Below are 18,887 nucleotides of genomic sequence, written 5' to 3' on the forward strand. Positions count from 1 at the left end.
AACCCTGTGGAAAGGATGCACAAACGCTGAGAGGAAAACATCATACATCAATATTTTTTGCATAAATCTCTTAAACCACTTCATCTCCGCTCAAAACTATCAAATGTTCAATAATTGTCAGGATTTTAACCCTTTAAACACCAGTTTGAATACACGATTTATTAATAAAAAACACACAAATGTGAAATAATTTGCATGTAATATGTGTTGGAAGGACATGTTTTATATTACAGTCTTGTACATGTCAAAGTTAATGAATATCACTGATTTTATTGGATGTCATTAACATTCATTACTGAAGTGTATTTGGTAGTTTAATGATAAATGAATGTGACGAATATTCCATCCACTGCACTTATTTATGATGAGCAAACTGCACAAAAACTGCAAAAAAAAAAATTTATTTCCAAGAATTTCAATCCTATTTGTGTATTATTACATCATCAGCTGCAGTTATTACATTTCATTTCATTTATTTTTATTTTATTTATTTATTTAACCAGGAAAAAAGACTCATTGAGATTAAAAATCTCTTTTGCAAGTGTTTTATTTAAATAAACAAATGTATTTATTCAAACTAGATTAAATTAAATCCATCACATTTATCTACATTTAATTTTTTTCTTCCTTTTTTTTTTTTTTTGTGCAAAATCTAACTATGCTATTGGCTTTATTATATTTAAAATGGCCAAAACTATTACATAATCGGTTGCTACAAGGTATGACATTTTCACATCATATGAACCCACAAATGTAATAAAGTTTCAACTGAACACTGGGGAAGTTTAGTCTGTTTTCTGTCAGATTCAGGGGTTTGACTCCATCTTGTTGAATTTCTAAAGGTTACTGTATTATTTATGACAGAAAACCTGAATATTTTACTGCACCACAGTCCATTTCATCACATCTTCAACTTTCACCTGGAGGCTGAATGTTTTGTTTTGTTATAAGATAAGATAATCCTTTATTAGCTGGACATTGACAGTGTTACTGCAGTAAAAACAGTGAAAACACCCACTGATAATCTACAGATCTACACCTCAGTCAGTGTTGTTTGTCATTAGATTAACACTGAAAACATGAAAAGGACAGTCTAAAACCTAGTGTAGTTTATGTAGCAGGTCTTTAATATTCATTTATAATGTGGAAAATAACAACAACTGTGAAAAAGAAGGTGTGAGTGGTGTAATAGATATAAAAACAGGACTGAGGTCCCTGGATCTCACACACATGTTCTATCCACAATCAGTCACCAGTAGAATTTACAGGTTGTCAGGTTCTGTTCTATGTTCTATGTTCTCTGTTCTAGTCCTGTGGTCTGGATGCAGGAGCTCAGTCTACCAGCAGAAGTGGGCGGGACTTTCACTGGAGGAGAACTCAGCTAACTCCATATATGGTTTCCTATCAGTGCTCAATAGGAACTATATTGATATGTGTAAACATTTGCACATTATCAGCCATCAAAATCTGGACCATTAGAAGTAAAAGCAAATTCTTAGTATTTCAAAAATTCATCAAAAATTCCAAAATCAAAATTTTTCAAAACTGTGAACAAACTTTGTAGACGTTGTCCCAAGGAAGATAGATATAAAATTTGAAATGAATCTAATCAGTAGAGAAAAGACGTTTGAAGAAATTGCTAATGAAGACGAAGACGACAACAAAGACGAAGACAATGACAGAGATGATGGAGAAATACATTTAAAAAAATAAATATGTAAGAATAAATAAATAAAAAAGACAATGAAGATGATGACGGAGATGACGATGGAGACGACAACAAAGATGACTTTTTAAAAGTTACTTATTTAACCTTTATTTAACCAGGAAAAAAGATCCCATTGAGGTTAAGAAAATTTGAGAAAAAAAATTTACAGGACAAGTTGAACTATGATGATGACAAAGACGACAACAAAGATGACGCTGAAGGCGACAACGGAGACAACGACGAAGATGACGATGACAACAAGAACGACAAATGGTCTATCAGTCAGGGAGCTAACAAATGATAAAAAATTATTTAAGATAATAAAGATAATAAATATAAGAGCAGTATCTGTAAGGGGATTAACACTGCAAACACAGAAAAAGCTAATTCCCTTCAAATATTACAAATATTTCCAGAACATGCAGTTCAGTATTGTCAGTCAGTGGATGATACGTGGAGGTTTCTACAGAATAACACTACTGAACAATGGAAATAGACAAATGAAAAACTAACACACTTCACTGTTGCAAAAATACAGACATTTCCAGGAAACGACACTAAACCATGGAAAAAAAAAATCACCAAAATGCAGTAAATAAAACGTTCCTGTTATTGTTCCCCCCATGTCCACAAGTAAATCTAGTCTAGTTTAGTCTTTTGTTCTTGTTGTAGAATTTTTACTCACATCTTTTGAGACATAAAATACTTCAAACGTGCAGATTCCTTCTTTTGTTTCGTGCAGTATCACCATTTCGTGCCACTTTTCCACCTGATAAAACACTCACTGTGATGAATCTACGGTGGATTTATGATAGAAACTCTATACAACCATTCATTCCTGTCAGGTTTAACATTGGCCCAGAATCCTTATCCTCAGAACATGAACTCACACCTCGCATTGAAATCACGTTCTCAGGCTGAAGGGGAAAGAAACTCAAAGCTGTCGTTACTCATTCTCTGAATGAACTTAACGAAGAAAAGGAAATATCTGATGTCCTGACGATAAACCACTAAAAGGATGTTTGTGGATTTAGATTTTTTTGAGATGGAAAAAGGAGGCGTTGGATGTTTAATCAAAACTGACTGGAGTTATTAGTCATTAGCTCGGAATAGAGTGAATTACAGCAATACATAAACAAGAGAAATTAAAGTAAAATAAGGGGAATTCATTAGAAGATTAAACCTTTGGGATATTGGAAGCAATGAAAGGACAAGTGATCAGAACAGTGGATAAAAGTGGATTCTCCAAACTCATCGGTGACATAATGGAAGGATGTAAAACACCATTAACTGCCTCTTAAATAAATAAAACCCATGAGGGTGAATCATCAAACCTTGGCACAAAAATCAACAATAAATGATATGCCAGACCATTATCACAACTATCACTGGTAATAAATCCTAGTATCAGCTTATAAACATCGTCCAGTTTCAGAAGAACACGTGTGTCCAGTGGAAAATGGTCACAGATAGGAAGGCTGCATCAGAAGCATCTGTGCAGTTACATAAAGTAATCACTTTGGTTTGTTACGTCGTATTTGACCATTTGAAAAGGAATTACCACTTTATTAGACATGTTTGTGTTAGGTTATGTTTTGCTTGTTCAAAAATAATAATATCTGAGCATTGAGCCCCGATGGATCAAATATGATACAAAATTAAAACTCATACATGAAAATCGATGTTTGAAAAAACATTTTTTGGGTTGTTCAGAAGGACCAATAAAGGCTCCAGGTTCAAAGAACTGGAATTTTCTGTCGGTGATTTAATGGTTCAGGCTTTACAGGGTTAAAGTGCACAATGGGCTGATGCTAACTGTTAATGCTAATGCTAAATAATATATGTGTGTGTATTATGGGTAAAATGCCTTCATGTCCGATGGGGATTATGGTAAATACTAGGAACTCAATTTGAAAACTGCACATGAACGCCCCCTCATGTTGTATTTTCTACTGGAGATCTGGGAAAAAATGTCGATGCACGAGCGGCCAAGATGAAAATGACCTTTGAACTTTTCAACATGGCAGAGAGCAATGAGGGATTCATCCCAAATGATAAACAATGCTTTCATTAACATTCTGATAACTGATGATTTTGCATATTTATAGTATACACACTTTGAAAAATGTTTTAAAAATAAATAAAAATGCTGTATCAGATGAATCAACACATCCAAAACTGTTCCACCCAAGTATCAAGTGATGATACATTCTGTGAAAAATTGTGACATTTTGCATTTCGCTACAACAACAAAAGCACTTGAACACAACACACCCACAATTTCAAATTCATCATCCTCGACAGCACATGAAGGCAGCAGAATTTTCCCTATGGGACACTAAAGCGAGTTAACCTTTAACCTCTGTAACCACTTTGAAGAATGAATGACAGTATTGTGGTTCAAACCCGTTCTGTACATGAAATCACCTGGGGTTACAAAAATGTTTTCAACCACTTCAAGTTTCTGACCAATCACTCATGAGTTGGACAACGCACAAGAACAAAGTTCTGCCCAGATGACGAGTCATGAAAAAAATGTTGTGTTCCTGCAGAGGATGTAGGAACTTTAACACATCACTAACATGAACGAACACACCGCCCTGCCGACTGGGAGCACTGGGCGACCATGTCAGGCAAATGGGGGTTAACTACCCGGCTCCAGGGCACATCAGCCAACAGTTCACAGCTCAGGATGAGAATCGAACCGGCAACCCTTCAGTCACTAGCTGACTCTCCTCCAGATGAGGGACACTTCCTGGATGTGTGTGTTGTCTCTTATCGGTGCAGTTTCAGTTTATGTGTTAACGACAGTGGTGGGCAAATTACTTTAATAAAGTTATTAATTATAGTTACTAGTTACTTTCCCAAAAAAAGTAATTGAATTAGTAACGGAATTACTCCTTCATAAATGTAATTAGTTACCAGGGAAAGTAATTTTTGTGTTACTTTTTTGAAAAACCGTCAAATATGTAAAAGGAAACAGATTTTTGAGTGTGTTTCACAGCCTGTGGCATAGAGTAGAACAGCAGACAGGTACTGAAGACCAGGACTGTGGAGAGGCTGGGGTCCACCAGGGTCCACCGGGGTCCACCAGAGCCCGGCTTTTCTACCACATAAAGGGGTCTGCATTTATAGGAAGAAGATGCCCCTCCAGTTAATCCCACATCTGCACTTTTTTCAGTCATTCCTCCCTGATCCAGCAGGAAATGTCTGCAGTCCAGTCAGCAGGACTCACTGATAACTCCTCCCCTAAATTAGCTGATAACTCCTCCCCTAAATTAGCTGATAACTCCTCCCTTAAATTAGCTGCACATGTAGCTGCGTTCAAGTGAATGCGGTGTGCAGCGGATAACTCAAACTCGAACATGTTATTAGTGGTTCAGGTGAAGGGGGCGTGGTCAACTCAGACTCATGGACACACAGGTGAAGCATGAAGGCATTGTGGGGGATTTGAATATGAGAACGACTAGTAAACAAACGGCTCACAACAAATTGGTTTTTATCGTTCACTGAAAAGAGCCGTTCAAAAGCCTCGACTCGTCTGTCTGAGCGAGTCAGGACAGAGAACAGCTGTTAGATCTCAGTGCACATGAACGCACCACATTTCACTGCTGGTAACGTTAACGGCGTTGGAACATTTCAAATAATAATTCATTAGATTACCTGTTACTGGAAAACAATAACAGCGTTAGTTGTTATTTTTAACGCCGTTATTCCCAACACTGGTTAACGAACTAACACGTACATAAGAACATAGAGGATCCACCAGCTCCAGTCCATGACTCTACCAGTGAATCCAAACTCCACCAGCAGCAGCAGCATCCACAGACTACGACACACAAGTGTACGTCTCACAAACAGTGATTCACAACACAGTTTTTCAGCAAACTGACAAACCCATTTGTGTTATTTGTTAATATGTGTCACAGAAGACGCCTGTAAAAACTAAATTTACCTCCAGGTACAAATAAAGACACATGACCTAATCCATCCTGCAAACCTGGTGAGTTTAATCACCTGCTGTTTTTACCTTCATCCAAGAAGGAGATGGAAACACTAGAGATACTGTCTGAGAATTCAGGACATTCACATGATACTGTTCAGGGTTTTATGAAGATGACAGCAGATAAACTAAGTCTGCTTATGAATAAATCTGACCTCTGCATTAACACCTCAACAACATAATCCAACACTTAATGAACAATCCAGACGTCCTTTAACTACCCGGTCGTTGGAGAAAGTCCAGAACCCGTTTCATTCTCTGCTGAAGTATCCCCTTCTCATGCTACTTTCTTTACCAAATCCCCCTTAAACTGACATCCACTCAAAGACGCAGCAGAAAGTTAATACTGAGCCTCTTCACACCTTTTCCACCTCTGGTCCACTGACAGATTTGTTGCGTTACATATCAGGTTGTCGTCTCTTTGTTTGAAGTGATTTTTTCCCCACAGGGTTGAGTCTAGTGACGCATCATTCTGAAAAATTGTATTCTAGTTTTGAAGGGTTGCATTACAGGAAAGAGGAAAGAATTCACATGTTTGTGCAGAGCTGAGAGCATGTACTTATGGAAAATACAAAGTCACACAGAATCAGTATCAGGGTGACAACGTCCTGTCCGGTCCAAGGTTAACCCTGTAACACCAAATGCATCATATTTGATACATGAGTTTTGAAGCCCTCTACATGATCAGTGTGATATTTTTTGTCTTGAAAAACCTGATGTATACAATTAGATACATGCAATACACAGATAATCCACCAGGGGGAGGAGTTCATTCACCAGAGGCCTTTCCAGTGAAGACTGTCAGGAGGCAGAACTTTGCCAATTTTGAAAAGGAATTACCAGTTTGTTAGACATGTTTGTGTTATATTCTGTTTTTGTTTGTTCAAAAATAATATTTGAGCATTGAGACCCGATGTATCAAATATGATACAAAATTAAAAATCATCTCAACAAACTCCAACACATGGTATGACTTTGGTTGGAAGAACCTTATCCGTTTTTTTTATAACATCTAAACAAAAGTCCAAATTCAGTGCTGTTTCTGCACAGTGTTGGAGAGTGTGGTGAGGCTACAGCAGATCATGTGCACGTTTTTGGTTGTGCACATTTATTCAGCCCTTCTGATCGGAGGTATCCAAAATAATATCAAAAACAATGAGCTTTAACATCAGCTTCTCTTTCACAGGATTGTATCTCGGTTACTTCCCAGATAAACTGGATTCAGACAGTATGAATGTTTACCTCCTAAAGATTTTGTCGACATCAGCTAAAAAAACCATAAGAAAATGTTGGCAGCAGAAAGAAACACCCACAATTCATTTCAATTGTAGAAAACATTAGACTCATGGAATGCATGGCTTTCACCCTGCAGCTCCAGGAGGAGCTGGGAAAAAGGCTGATGTCATATGCAGGTTTATAATTGTCATCCCTAGAACTCACTTTCTTGTTCTTGTTTTGCAAAATTAAAAGGCTTATAAATAAAAAAAAAGTCATTTTTTAAAATTATATATGGAAATTTATATTTGAAAAAAAAATTTTTTTTTTTTGGTTGTTCAGAAGGACCAATAAAGACTCTGGTTTCAAAGAACTGGAATTTTCTGTCAATGATTTAATGGTTCAGGCTTTACAGGGTTAATGACTGTTACGTCAGCCTGGACTGCATCCAGGGATTGTTTTAGTCATAGAAATAGATTGTGCTATGCATACAGTACATTTATTGTTTTAGTCAGAATACTACAGTACAGTCTGAGTGTTACTATGACAGACTTTACTCCTATACTGGGAGTCTACAATAATAATACAAGAATATGTCCAATCTATTCATGCTCACACTAGTGTCTGTTTTATGTTTTAGATTTAACATTTAACATACAGTGCATGTGTTTGGAGTGTTGGGGGGGGGGGGCACAAAAAGACACAACCAGTGACTATTAGACATAAATGATGAGCCATGACTCTGTAAATGTGAAATAGTTCAGCGCTTTTTGTTTGCAATCTCTGCTCTACAATCTACATCACATATTTCACAAAGACATACAACACATTTTATCTGTACAACATTAAATCATCAGCTCATTGTGATAAATGAACATATACACAGTGGATACATGAGAACTTTTACAGTCAGTTTAATATCTGACATTTGCACAGTTCATGCACATTTCCTCAAAGCTCAAGGCCAGACGCAGCATTTGCAGCTGTCGTCGAACACAGACCCACTTCCACACTGCCTGACGTGGGTGATGCCACCGGCGCACATGTAGAAGCTGGCCCGATCATCGGGGTGGGGGTACAGGCCGTCGGGTTTACCGTTACAGAAGCCGGAGCCTGGGGCGTGGGTGGTGGCGGTGGTGGTGGTGGTTGGTGGGGAGGTAGTGGTGAGGCTGGGGTCACGAGTGGTGGTAGGAGGCAGAGGAGGCAGCTCTGGATAAGACAGAAACAAGAAATGGAGGTCACACAATGAACCGAAGTAATCAGATATCCGATGAAAATGATGAAATACAAAGTAAACAGCTGGAGAAAAATGCTTCAGTTTTACCGATGTTCAGAAGTTTGCGGAGGTGAGACAGCAGAGGGTGGGCGCCCTCTCCACAGAATCGTCCAGCAAAGTCATCCAGATCCAGAGCCCAAACAAAGGCACCACCAAAGTTCTGCTCCTGCAGATAGCGAACCTATAGGGACGAAGGTACAATGAAGTTAAGCTAAAAACACCAGCAGTCTGTGAATGTGTTGGACATGAAGACAGGATGACCAGCTCACCTTGATCTCATAGCTCTCCCTGGTGTCAAATCCCACCCACTCGTTGTTCTTGGTGGCGTAGGGAACCATCTGGTCTTCAATCCACTGAAGTGTAGTGCCTTTGAGAAAGCCACAGATCTAGACCACAGAGAACATGACACAGTTCAGGTGAACAGTCGTACGAACGGCCCAGTAAATGCATTGTTTCATAATGGACACATGCTTCTTCACCTCATAGTAGGACCAGAATCCAGCTTCCCGTGTGAACGGTCCGGCTGCTGCAGGGCCACTGGCTGGGGCTCCAACACCAGTGTTTGATGACGTCAAACGGAAAGTGCGACCGTATGCGGCGAAACCCATCCTCAGCTTCTCCACTGGGGTGCCGTTGTCTCTCCAGTACTTCATGGCAAAGTCCTACAAGAACCATAAGAAGTGGGGTAAGAGTCTGTACAGAGTCACCTATAAAGTTGACTTTCCTCAGTCCTCTGCGTCTGCTTACAGTGTTAAAGTAGATGAGGTCACCAAAGTCCTGAGAGCCGCGGTACAGAGGGCTGTTGTGTCCTGTAAACTGTTCCCAGGTTCCATGGAAGTCGTAGGTCATCACATTGATGAAGTCCAGCTCCCTGGAGGGGAAGTTCATCGTGTTAATAATCATGTACAAACTTCAGCTCAACTCTGTTTCCTTCCAGAGTCACTACACTCACTTGGCAATTTCTGCGATTTCATATCCACCATCGATGGTTCCCTTCCCAGCAGACACTGCAGCAGTCAGCATGAGCTGAGTGTTTCCGGTGGCCTTGGCCTCAGCAGCGTAGGCTTCAACAAGTTCCTGCAGGTCCAGACCATCAGTAAAGTAAGAAAACAAGACAAGATACAAAGTGTTGGAACCACACCATCCTGAGCTCATGTACACCCACCCTGCAGAGCAGAGTGAACCTCTGCTTGTCCTCTGGAGGACTTCCACGAGCTCCAGGATACTCCCAGTCCAGATCCAGACCGTCAAAGCCATGAGTCCTCAGGAATTTAATAGAAGACTGGATGAAGTGCTGACGATTGGCTGCAGTGGACACCATGATGGAGAACCTATGGGATGGAATGGTATGTGATCATGTTCTGGGCTGTGATGTAATTAGTTTGTTCAAGTTTTTACATATTTCAAGGAATATGTTGTAGCAACTTCTAGTCTAGATTTATGAATGATCTTTTAATGGCAATAAAGATTTCATTTGACTTATTTAATTGTATCAAGTGTAGCTAGGATTACGTACTGTCTTGAGCCAAAGTTCCATCCACCAACAGCCAGCAGAGTCTTCAGATGAGGATTCCTGAAAACATGCAAAGGGTTGGTTAAAATCATGACAATATGCTATAGCTATTAAAGTAATCTACATTTTCCAAAGACGTATTTTATCTAAAAGAATTGTTTCCCTACAGAATGCTTCAAAATGTTGAATATCTTCTAGTTTTGGAGGCCAAATAAACACCTCTACAACACTTACTTCTCCTTCAGGGCTTGGAAGGCCTTGTAGAGGACCTCATCATTCCACTCGTAGGTCACCAGCTCATTGTTGTGGTTGATGATGGAGAAGGCGTAGATCAGGGTGGTGCAAAGGAAGGGGTCCACATCCTGGGGCATGTACTTCCCCTCACCAGGTCTGTACTGGGACCAGTTGGTGAAGTAACACTCCATCCGGGAGGCTGATCCTAAAATGAGAAAAAGAACAGTGAAGTAGGGATTTCTGAAATACTCACATAAATCTGACGTTTTTAGAGTCTCAGATGAACATATTTGAACGTACCCAGCTGGAAGAGCACCAGGCACAAGCCTAAAGAACAGAGAAAAATAAGTCAGTCAAGGATTAATGCATTCCATGATAAAAGAACACCACATAGACATTTGTTTTGTTTGTAAAAATTATTCAGATACAACCTGCAAGAATTGTGAGCCTGGTCATCTTGAACCAACTTCTCTTCTAAACTTTGCTGGTTTACTAGAAGACAAAAAGTGATTCAAAGTTATGAGAACAGCCTGTCAAGTCAACAACAACCTGACGGTGGGGCTTCTTGGTGTTCCTCATAAACTCACCTTGAACACAGTCAGACCCGAACACCAGCAGCAGAGTCTGGTGTTTTATACTCTCCATCCTACACTGGAGGCGTTGACACAGGCTATAAAAGTAATGATTATTAGAACTTTGTTTTGATAAGACTCTGCAAAGTATGGACCATAAATAGGCAATAATTTACTAGTACCATGCACTCAACACATGACCTGCTTGTGATTTAGGTCAATGGATAGATCAGTACTCGCTATATGATTAATCTGCCGCTACCAGTATGACCAGAGAGTGACAGGGATCACATCTGATTGGAAATTAGGGTCTTACTTTGGCTGAGGTTGAAGTACGGTGTTGAAAGTAGCATCAATTTGATATCACAGGTGGAGATACTACGTTCCACTTGTACAATAAAAATGTATATATGTACTGTATAAGTCCTTGTGCTGTACTACTGTACCTGTGAATTTTGACAGTTTGAGGTAAAAATCGAGAGGAAAACTTACCTATTACCTTCAATAACCTCATTGAAAACTGATTAGCAGCTGTTGTTACATGAAGCTTGTCTGTAGAGTCTTAAAATCAACAGGTTGTAAATGGAGTTTGGTGTGAGTTTCTGTGTATGATGTAAATTTATAGTAAATAACACTAATGATACAGGTGTAACACTAACTTTAGCTTTGCATCTCCATTTCTTACACTTACTGACATTGAACCGCATTAAAGATCTGGTGAATTTTAGCTTTATCCTCTCTTTTACTTTCAAGTCTCTCAGCACCATCTCCTGCTCAGTCCGAAACACTGATAGCTTTGATTTTTATCTTTTTCACTGTTTTGACTTTCACTCTGGCTGCTGCCTATTGAGTTGCACGAGAATTTTTTGGTCTACTGGTAGCATGCTAACAGCAGCTAGCAGGCAGTGCTACCTCCAGTTTACCCATCTACCGCATGTTTCCTATGAGCTTCATCTCCACTTTCAGAAAAAAGAACTTCGGATGAAACACTGCACAATCTGAACTCTGTGAAATATGTAAGAAAGTAACTTGACAATTCTACATTTCAAAGGTCAGAGTCAAAGCCATTTCTTGGATGTCAGACCAACATTTTCTTACCTTATGATCTCCTCATTGTCTTCTTCTGGTCTCCTGTTTTGGCAACAGCTGAAATTGAGGATAAATGTGGTCGCTGAAATTGACCAGTCAGTAGAGGCCTAAATTTTGCTTAGTTTACGGCCACAAAATGTCAAAAGTGTGGTTGATTCGCACAAACAGCATTAAGCTTGGAGAGCAGAGTAAACCTGATAGGTCCATGCCATGCAGGATTTGTCCAGTTATTTGTGTCCTCTTTCTACAGTATGTTTCCTCCTATACAACTCTCAGCCACTGGATTTGTGGGAATAGCAGTTGGTTTTCAATTTAAACGTGGCCTTTCTATGGGTACTCTTCATGTTTTCCCCCTCCTGCATGAATTTTGTAATAGTCCTCCAGTTTCCCCAATCATGAGAAAGATGTATGCTAGGTTAACTCTCCCATCAGTGGTCTTGATCAAGGTCAAGCTGAAGATCTGGAGTTAGTCCTGGGTCTTCAATGACAAATTAAAACAGAACTAAAACATCAGACCTCTGCAGGAGTGAAGATCTCATGAAATCCTGTTGTATGTCGCACCAGTTCTAATTGCATTTAGCGTGTTATATGTACACATTTTTGGCCTTTCACGTGTTATTCAACGACATTTGATCATGTGTCAATTTACGCCAAGATCTCTGGTTCACATATCCATAACCACTAACCCTAACCCTCAGTGCGTGGTATTTGCCACAGTGTGAACATACACACCAAAAGCTTATAATGCTTACAGGTAACATGCCAGTTAAAAGTGGCGTATATATTTATGCAATTTCATGATATCATGTTCAGTGTTTCATGTGAGCAGGTTTTCTTTTTTGACTTTTGATATAAATGCAGTGTCAAAGTAAAGTGACACCACAAGCATCTTTGGCAAATTGTCTTCTGTTCTTGAAAGGTACCGTTACACTAAAGAGGAACAAATTCAGATGTTTTTGCAGGTCTGAGACCAGTTATTTATGAAAGCTTTCAGAATAATCATGTCTGGACTTCTGAAGGAAGCATTGATATGACTTTTCATCTGCACAAGAAAACAACCATTAACTTACAACTATGTACAGACCAATACCTAAAGGTGGGACTGCACCTTTCAACTGCAAACAAGTTTTGTTATTTTTGCTGTAATTTACTTCCTATGCATAGTCTGGATCCTCCTATCTCATATAATCTCTTTACCTCCACCAGGAGGTATTGTGATCACTTTGCTTTGTTTGTTTGTTTGTTTGTTTGTTTGTTCTCATCTTTAGTGTAAAACTCTTCCTCCCATCTTTCCCAGATCTTCCCCACAGATAGGCCTAGGCCCTGGGACCAACCCAGTCCATTTTGGTCCCAGTAGGCCAAAGTTCAAGGTCACAGCAAGGTCACAACATCTACAATTTTCCATCTGTCATCACTGAGACATTTTTTAAAATTCATCAAAAATTCCAAACGACTCTGATTCTCCTCCAGTTGGATCCACCTGTAGCTTAGAACAGTCTCTTGTATGTGGAACTAAACTGTCCACATCCACTGTGGAATGTGGACTCTGTGGACATTTACACTGAACACTGAAAATCCCATTTCCCACACATTTAAAATTAGAACTCAACTAATATTGATGTGAATTGAATCTAATTGGACAGACACATGACTGGGACCAGATTCAGCTGTTTCTGTGTATGGAACAACCTGGAAACTGTGGAATTTACACAGACAGAGTCGATCCACACATTCAGGGTGCTTGGCGGAGGTTTGCGTTCTGAACACTTGTTTAAGAAACAGGTTCATGTGGCTCAGGAGGTAGGGCAAATCGTCCAACAACCGAAGGGTTGGTGGTTCAAATCCCGCTCTGTCCTAGTCAGTCTGTTGTGTCCTTGGGCAAGACACTTCACCCTCCTTGCCTCCAGTGTCACTCACATGTATGAATGTTTGGTGGTGGTCGGAATGACCGTTTGGTGCAACTTGGCAGCCAGCCATGGCTACATGTGTAGTTTACTACTACCAGAGTGTGCGTGTGAGAGCGAATGAATAATGGATCAATAATGTAAAGTGCTTTGGGTACCTTCAAAAGCGCTATAGAAATCTAATCTATTATTATTATGATGATAATTTGTCCCAGTTTGTCCTGATTCTGGTCCAATTATGAGGTTATTTGTGCTTTACATTTCAGATTTGATAGGCTTTTGGACAACTTGACAGTAAGACAATAGATTTTCTCACCCCCTAACCTTAGAAACCACACTGCTTCATTTGAGGATAAGTTGGTAACAGAACACCTTGGTGAACACCAGCTGCTAGATACTGTCATCTCTCAGTGTGCTGGTAGAAGTAACTACAGGTGCAGTGATTTTTGATGGTAAAGTGGAGAAGTTGGATTGATAAGAATCCCCAGAGTCATTTACAAGTTTGCAGCAGAAGTAGAAGGGTAGCACCGCTAAGGTTTTGTGAGTGTGAGCATATGTTGGCTGTATGGTTGTGTTGGACTGATGTGATGATTGACTGTCTTATATCTTTTGGTTTTTGTCATTATGTTGTTGTTGTTACAGAATGGATCCATGTCAATAAAAAGTTGCATTTGCTTGTCATTTTTGTCTACAGTGGTATTGAGCTCTTTGCTGTTTCTTATGGCTCCACATTTGCTCTGATTTTGTTTGTATTGGTTTTGTAATGATTGAATTGGGGTTCTTGACAGTGGTGGTGCAGCTTCTAGAAACCACTTGTAAGTGACCTGTGGAACAATGTGTTGATGTGGAAGAAAATCTCACTGTTAGCTGTTTGATATCAGTCTGAATCTTCTGTAAACAACATGGTAGTAGGAGAAACCTGTCAAGGATATGTTTAGTATACTGGTGGATCTCAGGAGTTTGAGTATTTTTCCATATTCTATCGGGCATTTTAGATTTGAAGCTGTTTTCGTGAACCAGAAATAGGCAGTACCACGACATAATAATGAACAGACTGGAAAAAATGAACCATGACTCTGTAAATGTGAAGTACTTCAGTGCTTTTTGTTTGCAGTCTACAATCTATATTACATATTTCACAAGAACACACAACGTATCTACATGAAATTAAATGACCAATTCATTGTAATAAATGATTCTATAAACAGTGGGTACATGAGAACTTTTACAGTCAGTTTAATATCTGACATGTGCATCAGTTGGAAAACACACTCTCTGTTCAAGGCCAGACGCAGCATTTGCAGCTGTCATCAAAGACAGATCCAGCTCCACAGTGTCGCACATGGGTGATGCCACCAGCACACATGTAGAAGCTGGTCTTGTCATCTGGGTTGGCATAGATGCCGTCAGGTTTACCATTGCAGAAGCCAGAGCCTGGGGGATGGGTGGTGGGGGTGGTTGGTGGGGAGGTGGTGGACGGTGGGGAGGTGGTGGTCTCATTGGGGTCACGGGTGGTGGGAGGAGGTCGTGTAGGCGTCACTGGATAAGACAGAAAAAAGAAATGGATGTCATACAAAGGTTGGTAAGCAGATAAATGGTCTTGCTATAAACAGAACTTTGACTAGGATAGAAGAGGTGTCCTCCAAAGTAAACATCTAGAGAAAAATGCTTCAGTTTTACCGATGCCAAGAAGTTTGTGGAGGTGAGACAGCAGAGGGTGGGGGCCCTGTCCACAGAATCGTCCAGCAAAGTCATCCAGATCCAGAGCCCAGACAAAGGCACCACCAAAGTTCTGCTCCTTCAGATAGGAAACCTATAGGGACGAAGGTACAGTGAAGTTAAGTTCAAACCAACAGTTGTCTCTGAATGTTTCAACCAACTCACAACCAACTCACCTTGATCTCATAGCTCTCCCTGGTGTCAAATCCCACCCACTCGTTGTTCTTGGTGGCGTAGGGAACCATCTGGTCTTCAATCCATTGAAGTGTAGTGCCTTTCAGAAAGCCACAGATCTAGACCACAGAGAACATGACACAGTTCAGGTGAACAGTCGTACGAACGGCCCAGTAAATGCATTGTTTCATAATGGACACATGCTTCTTCACCTCATAGTAGGACCAGAATCCAGCTTCCCGTGTGAACGGTCCGGCTGCTGCAGGGCCACTGGCTGGGGCTCCAACACCAGTGTTTGATGACGTCAAACGGAAAGTGCGACCGTATGCGGCGAAACCCATCCTCAGCTTCTCCACTGGGGTGCCGTTGTCTCTCCAGTACTTCATGGCAAAGTCCTACAAGAACCATAAGAAGTGGGGTAAGAGTCTGTACAGAGTCACCTATAAAGTTGACTTTCCTCAGTCCTCTGCGTCTGCTTACAGTGTTAAAGTAGATGAGGTCACCAAAGTCCTGAGAGCCGCGGTACAGAGGGCTGTTGTGTCCTGTAAACTGTTCCCAGGTTCCATGGAAGTCGTAGGTCATCACATTGATGAAGTCCAGCTCCCTGGAGGGGAAGTTCATCGTGTTAATAATCATGTACAAACTTCAGCTCAACTCTGTTTCCTTCCAGAGTCACTACACTCACTTGGCAATTTCTGCGATTTCATATCCACCATCGATGGTTCCCTTCCCAGCAGACACTGCAGCAGTCAGCATGAGCTGAGTGTTTCCGGTGGCCTTGGCCTCAGCAGCGTAGGCTTCAACAAGTTCCTGCAGGTCCAGACCATCAGTAAAGTAAGAAAACAAGACAAGATACAAAGTGTTGGAACCACACCATCCTGAGCTCATGTACACCCACCCTGCAGAGCAGAGTGAACCTCTGCTTGTCCTCTGGAGGACTTCCACGAGCTCCAGGATACTCCCAGTCCAGATCCAGACCGTCAAAGCCATGAGTCCTCAGGAATTTAATAGAAGACTGGATGAAGTGCTGACGATTGGCTGGAGAGGACACCATGATGGAGAACCTATGGGATGGAACAGTGTATGTTATCATGTATCATCAATGAATTTTGTGAAGGATATTACAAAGTTACTAATCTCAGTACCACAAAATTACTTTGGTGTTTTTTGGATCCACTTGGTGCTTGTCAATGAAACTATTTTAAAGCCTTAAAATCATGAGTAACACAACTTATTGCTTTTTCCCAGTGAAGACTCATTTACATTTTCAAATAACTTTCCTGCACTGGCTTTAAAAATCCAGAAACCTGTTTTAGTGGAAGTGTGGACAATCAGCAGACTGCAAACAAAAGCCCACATGATGAATATCTGAGTTTCCTGCATTTAAAACATGTTGTCATCATCTTTTAGCCTGATAAGTCACAAAAAAGGTATGAAATGATTTGGGAAAATTATTTATTGTTGGCTGCTTTCTTGTTCTTATTGATATCCTCTTAAATCCCCCAGGTAAGGGTTAACAGCTCATAGAAGCCAGAAATACAATTGGTTAGATCTTTAAAAATATCTCTAACTTCATTCCCTACCACATCCGTAGCTAAGAACTACAATGGCTTCAATAATTTCACTTAATGCTAGTTTTATTTTTCAAGTGCTAAGGTGTTAAAATGTGACATACTGTGTTGAGCCAAAGTTCCATCCGCCAACAGCCAGCAGAGTCTTCAGACCAGGATTCCTGAAAACAAGCAGAGGGTCCTTTAAATTGATGACATTCATCTTCTGACCTCAGACCCCAAAAAATAACCAATCATCACTTCTACAAACACCTGACACCTACTTGTCCTTCAGGGCTTGGAAGGCCTTGTAGAGGACCTCATCATTCCACTCGTAGGTCACCAGCTCGTTGTTGCTGTTGATGATGGAGAAGGCGTAGATCAGGGTGGTGCACAGGTAGGGGTCCACATCCTGGGGCATGTACTTCCCCTCACCAGGTCTGTACTGGGACCAGTTGGTGAAGTAACACTCCATTTGGTAGGCTGAGCCTTTGGTGGAGGAAAAGAACAACGTTTCAGCGACACTAGTAGTAAAACACATCAGATTAAAGCAGCGGTTTCAACCTTTTTTGGATCGTGACCCCATTTTAACAACGCAAATTTCTGGTGACTCCAGGCATTCAAAACTGAGACTTTTTTTTTTTTTGCTAAAATTAACTTGTTTTTGATCATGTAATAGTTTGCTCTACTATGTTGCAAATAAAGGTTAATGTTAGAGGACATTTAGTCTGTATAATGTCTATTATTGTGGACAGAGGCAGTAAATCCAGGTGTAGATTACTGCACAAAGGCTCAGGATCTGTCCAGTCAGTCCAGCTGGGATTGACAGGGAGGACAATTAATACTGAACAAACAAGAACTGAAACTATGAATTATGAAAGAGCTGCAGCATCTGAAACTGACCACAGTGAACATTTGACACAAACAGAAGCACAGTGCTGCAGTTTCACAACCACAGTTTTTCTGCTATGGACTGGGGTTGTCTCTGTTAACTCACCATAGATTTTTTATCAGTAACTTGTTTTTTATTATGATTATTTTTATCAGTTACTAGACATTTCAGGTGACCCCATTTGAATTCCAGGTGACCTCATGTGGGGTTCCGACCCCAAGGTTGAAAAGCACTGGATTAAAGGGTGTTAGTTTATCTGTGTGTGGTATTTGAACTTACCCAGCTGGCACAGCACCAGGCATAAGCCTAAAGAACAGACAAACATAGTTAAACACAGATTATATTTATAACGACTGAACATCACACATGAAATTCTATTACAAACCTGCTAGAACTGTGAGTCTGGTCATCCTGAACTAACTTCTCAACTTCGCTGGATCACTATTGGACAGAAGGAGACAACGTTATAAGAAAAACCTTTGGAAAAAACCCACAATCTACAAGTGCAGTTCAGCTACTTTTTTTTGTAAACTCACCTTGGAAAAGATGAGAGACCCAAACAACAGCAGCAGAATCCAGCCTTTTATACTCTTCATCCTACACAGAAAAAGGAGGTGCTGACATTAACTGTAGTTATAAATCTAATCAGAATTCAAACCATATTTTGATAAGATCCGGCAAAGACTGGTGCAATAGGCAATAATTTACCCAACCATAAACTGGACCCATGCTCCAGTTGGAACGTAGGTCAAAACTCATCATATGGTCTATCTGCAGCCGGTATGAGGGACAGTGATCGCATTTATTTAGAAAACTGAACCTTCTTCAATGTCAAAAACTACACAAAGCAATATTAATATGGTAGATTAACAAGTGAACTGTTAAATAATCAAATAAATGAGTATGCACTGACTTTCTTTATATGATAAATTCAACTTTCTGAATTGCACAGTGCCGGTATGTATTGTCACAAAAATAAATAAATAAATGAATAAATACATACACACACACACACACACATATAAAATAAGATGGCAA

General features: G+C 40.1%; 2 protein-coding genes across 2 annotated transcripts; both read right to left on the reverse strand.

Moving 5' to 3' along the window:
• Positions 1-7,884: 7,884 nt before the first annotated feature.
• On the reverse strand, positions 7,885-10,405 carry LOC115419871 (acidic mammalian chitinase-like). The gene is made up of 11 exons (XM_030134938.1): positions 10,381-10,405; positions 10,250-10,276; positions 9,950-10,154; positions 9,719-9,775; positions 9,368-9,533; positions 9,155-9,279; positions 8,950-9,073; positions 8,682-8,864; positions 8,472-8,588; positions 8,251-8,383; positions 7,885-8,135 (listed from the first exon to the last, which is right to left on the reverse strand). Exons 1-11 carry the CDS (start codon positions 10,403-10,405, stop codon positions 7,885-7,887), a joined length of 1,413 nt encoding a protein of 470 aa, XP_029990798.1.
• A 4,388-nt stretch (positions 10,406-14,793) lies between these two features.
• On the reverse strand, positions 14,794-18,259 carry LOC115419870 (acidic mammalian chitinase-like). The gene is made up of 11 exons (XM_030134937.1): positions 18,235-18,259; positions 18,129-18,155; positions 17,242-17,446; positions 17,083-17,139; positions 16,306-16,471; positions 16,093-16,217; positions 15,888-16,011; positions 15,620-15,802; positions 15,410-15,526; positions 15,182-15,327; positions 14,794-15,049 (listed from the first exon to the last, which is right to left on the reverse strand). Exons 1-11 carry the CDS (start codon positions 18,257-18,259, stop codon positions 14,794-14,796), a joined length of 1,431 nt encoding a protein of 476 aa, XP_029990797.1.
• Between the last annotated feature and the right edge of the window lie 628 nt (positions 18,260-18,887).

This window comes from Sphaeramia orbicularis, chromosome 5, assembly GCF_902148855.1.
Source record: "Sphaeramia orbicularis chromosome 5, fSphaOr1.1, whole genome shotgun sequence".
NCBI classification, from domain to species: Eukaryota; Metazoa; Chordata; class Actinopteri; order Kurtiformes; family Apogonidae; genus Sphaeramia; species Sphaeramia orbicularis.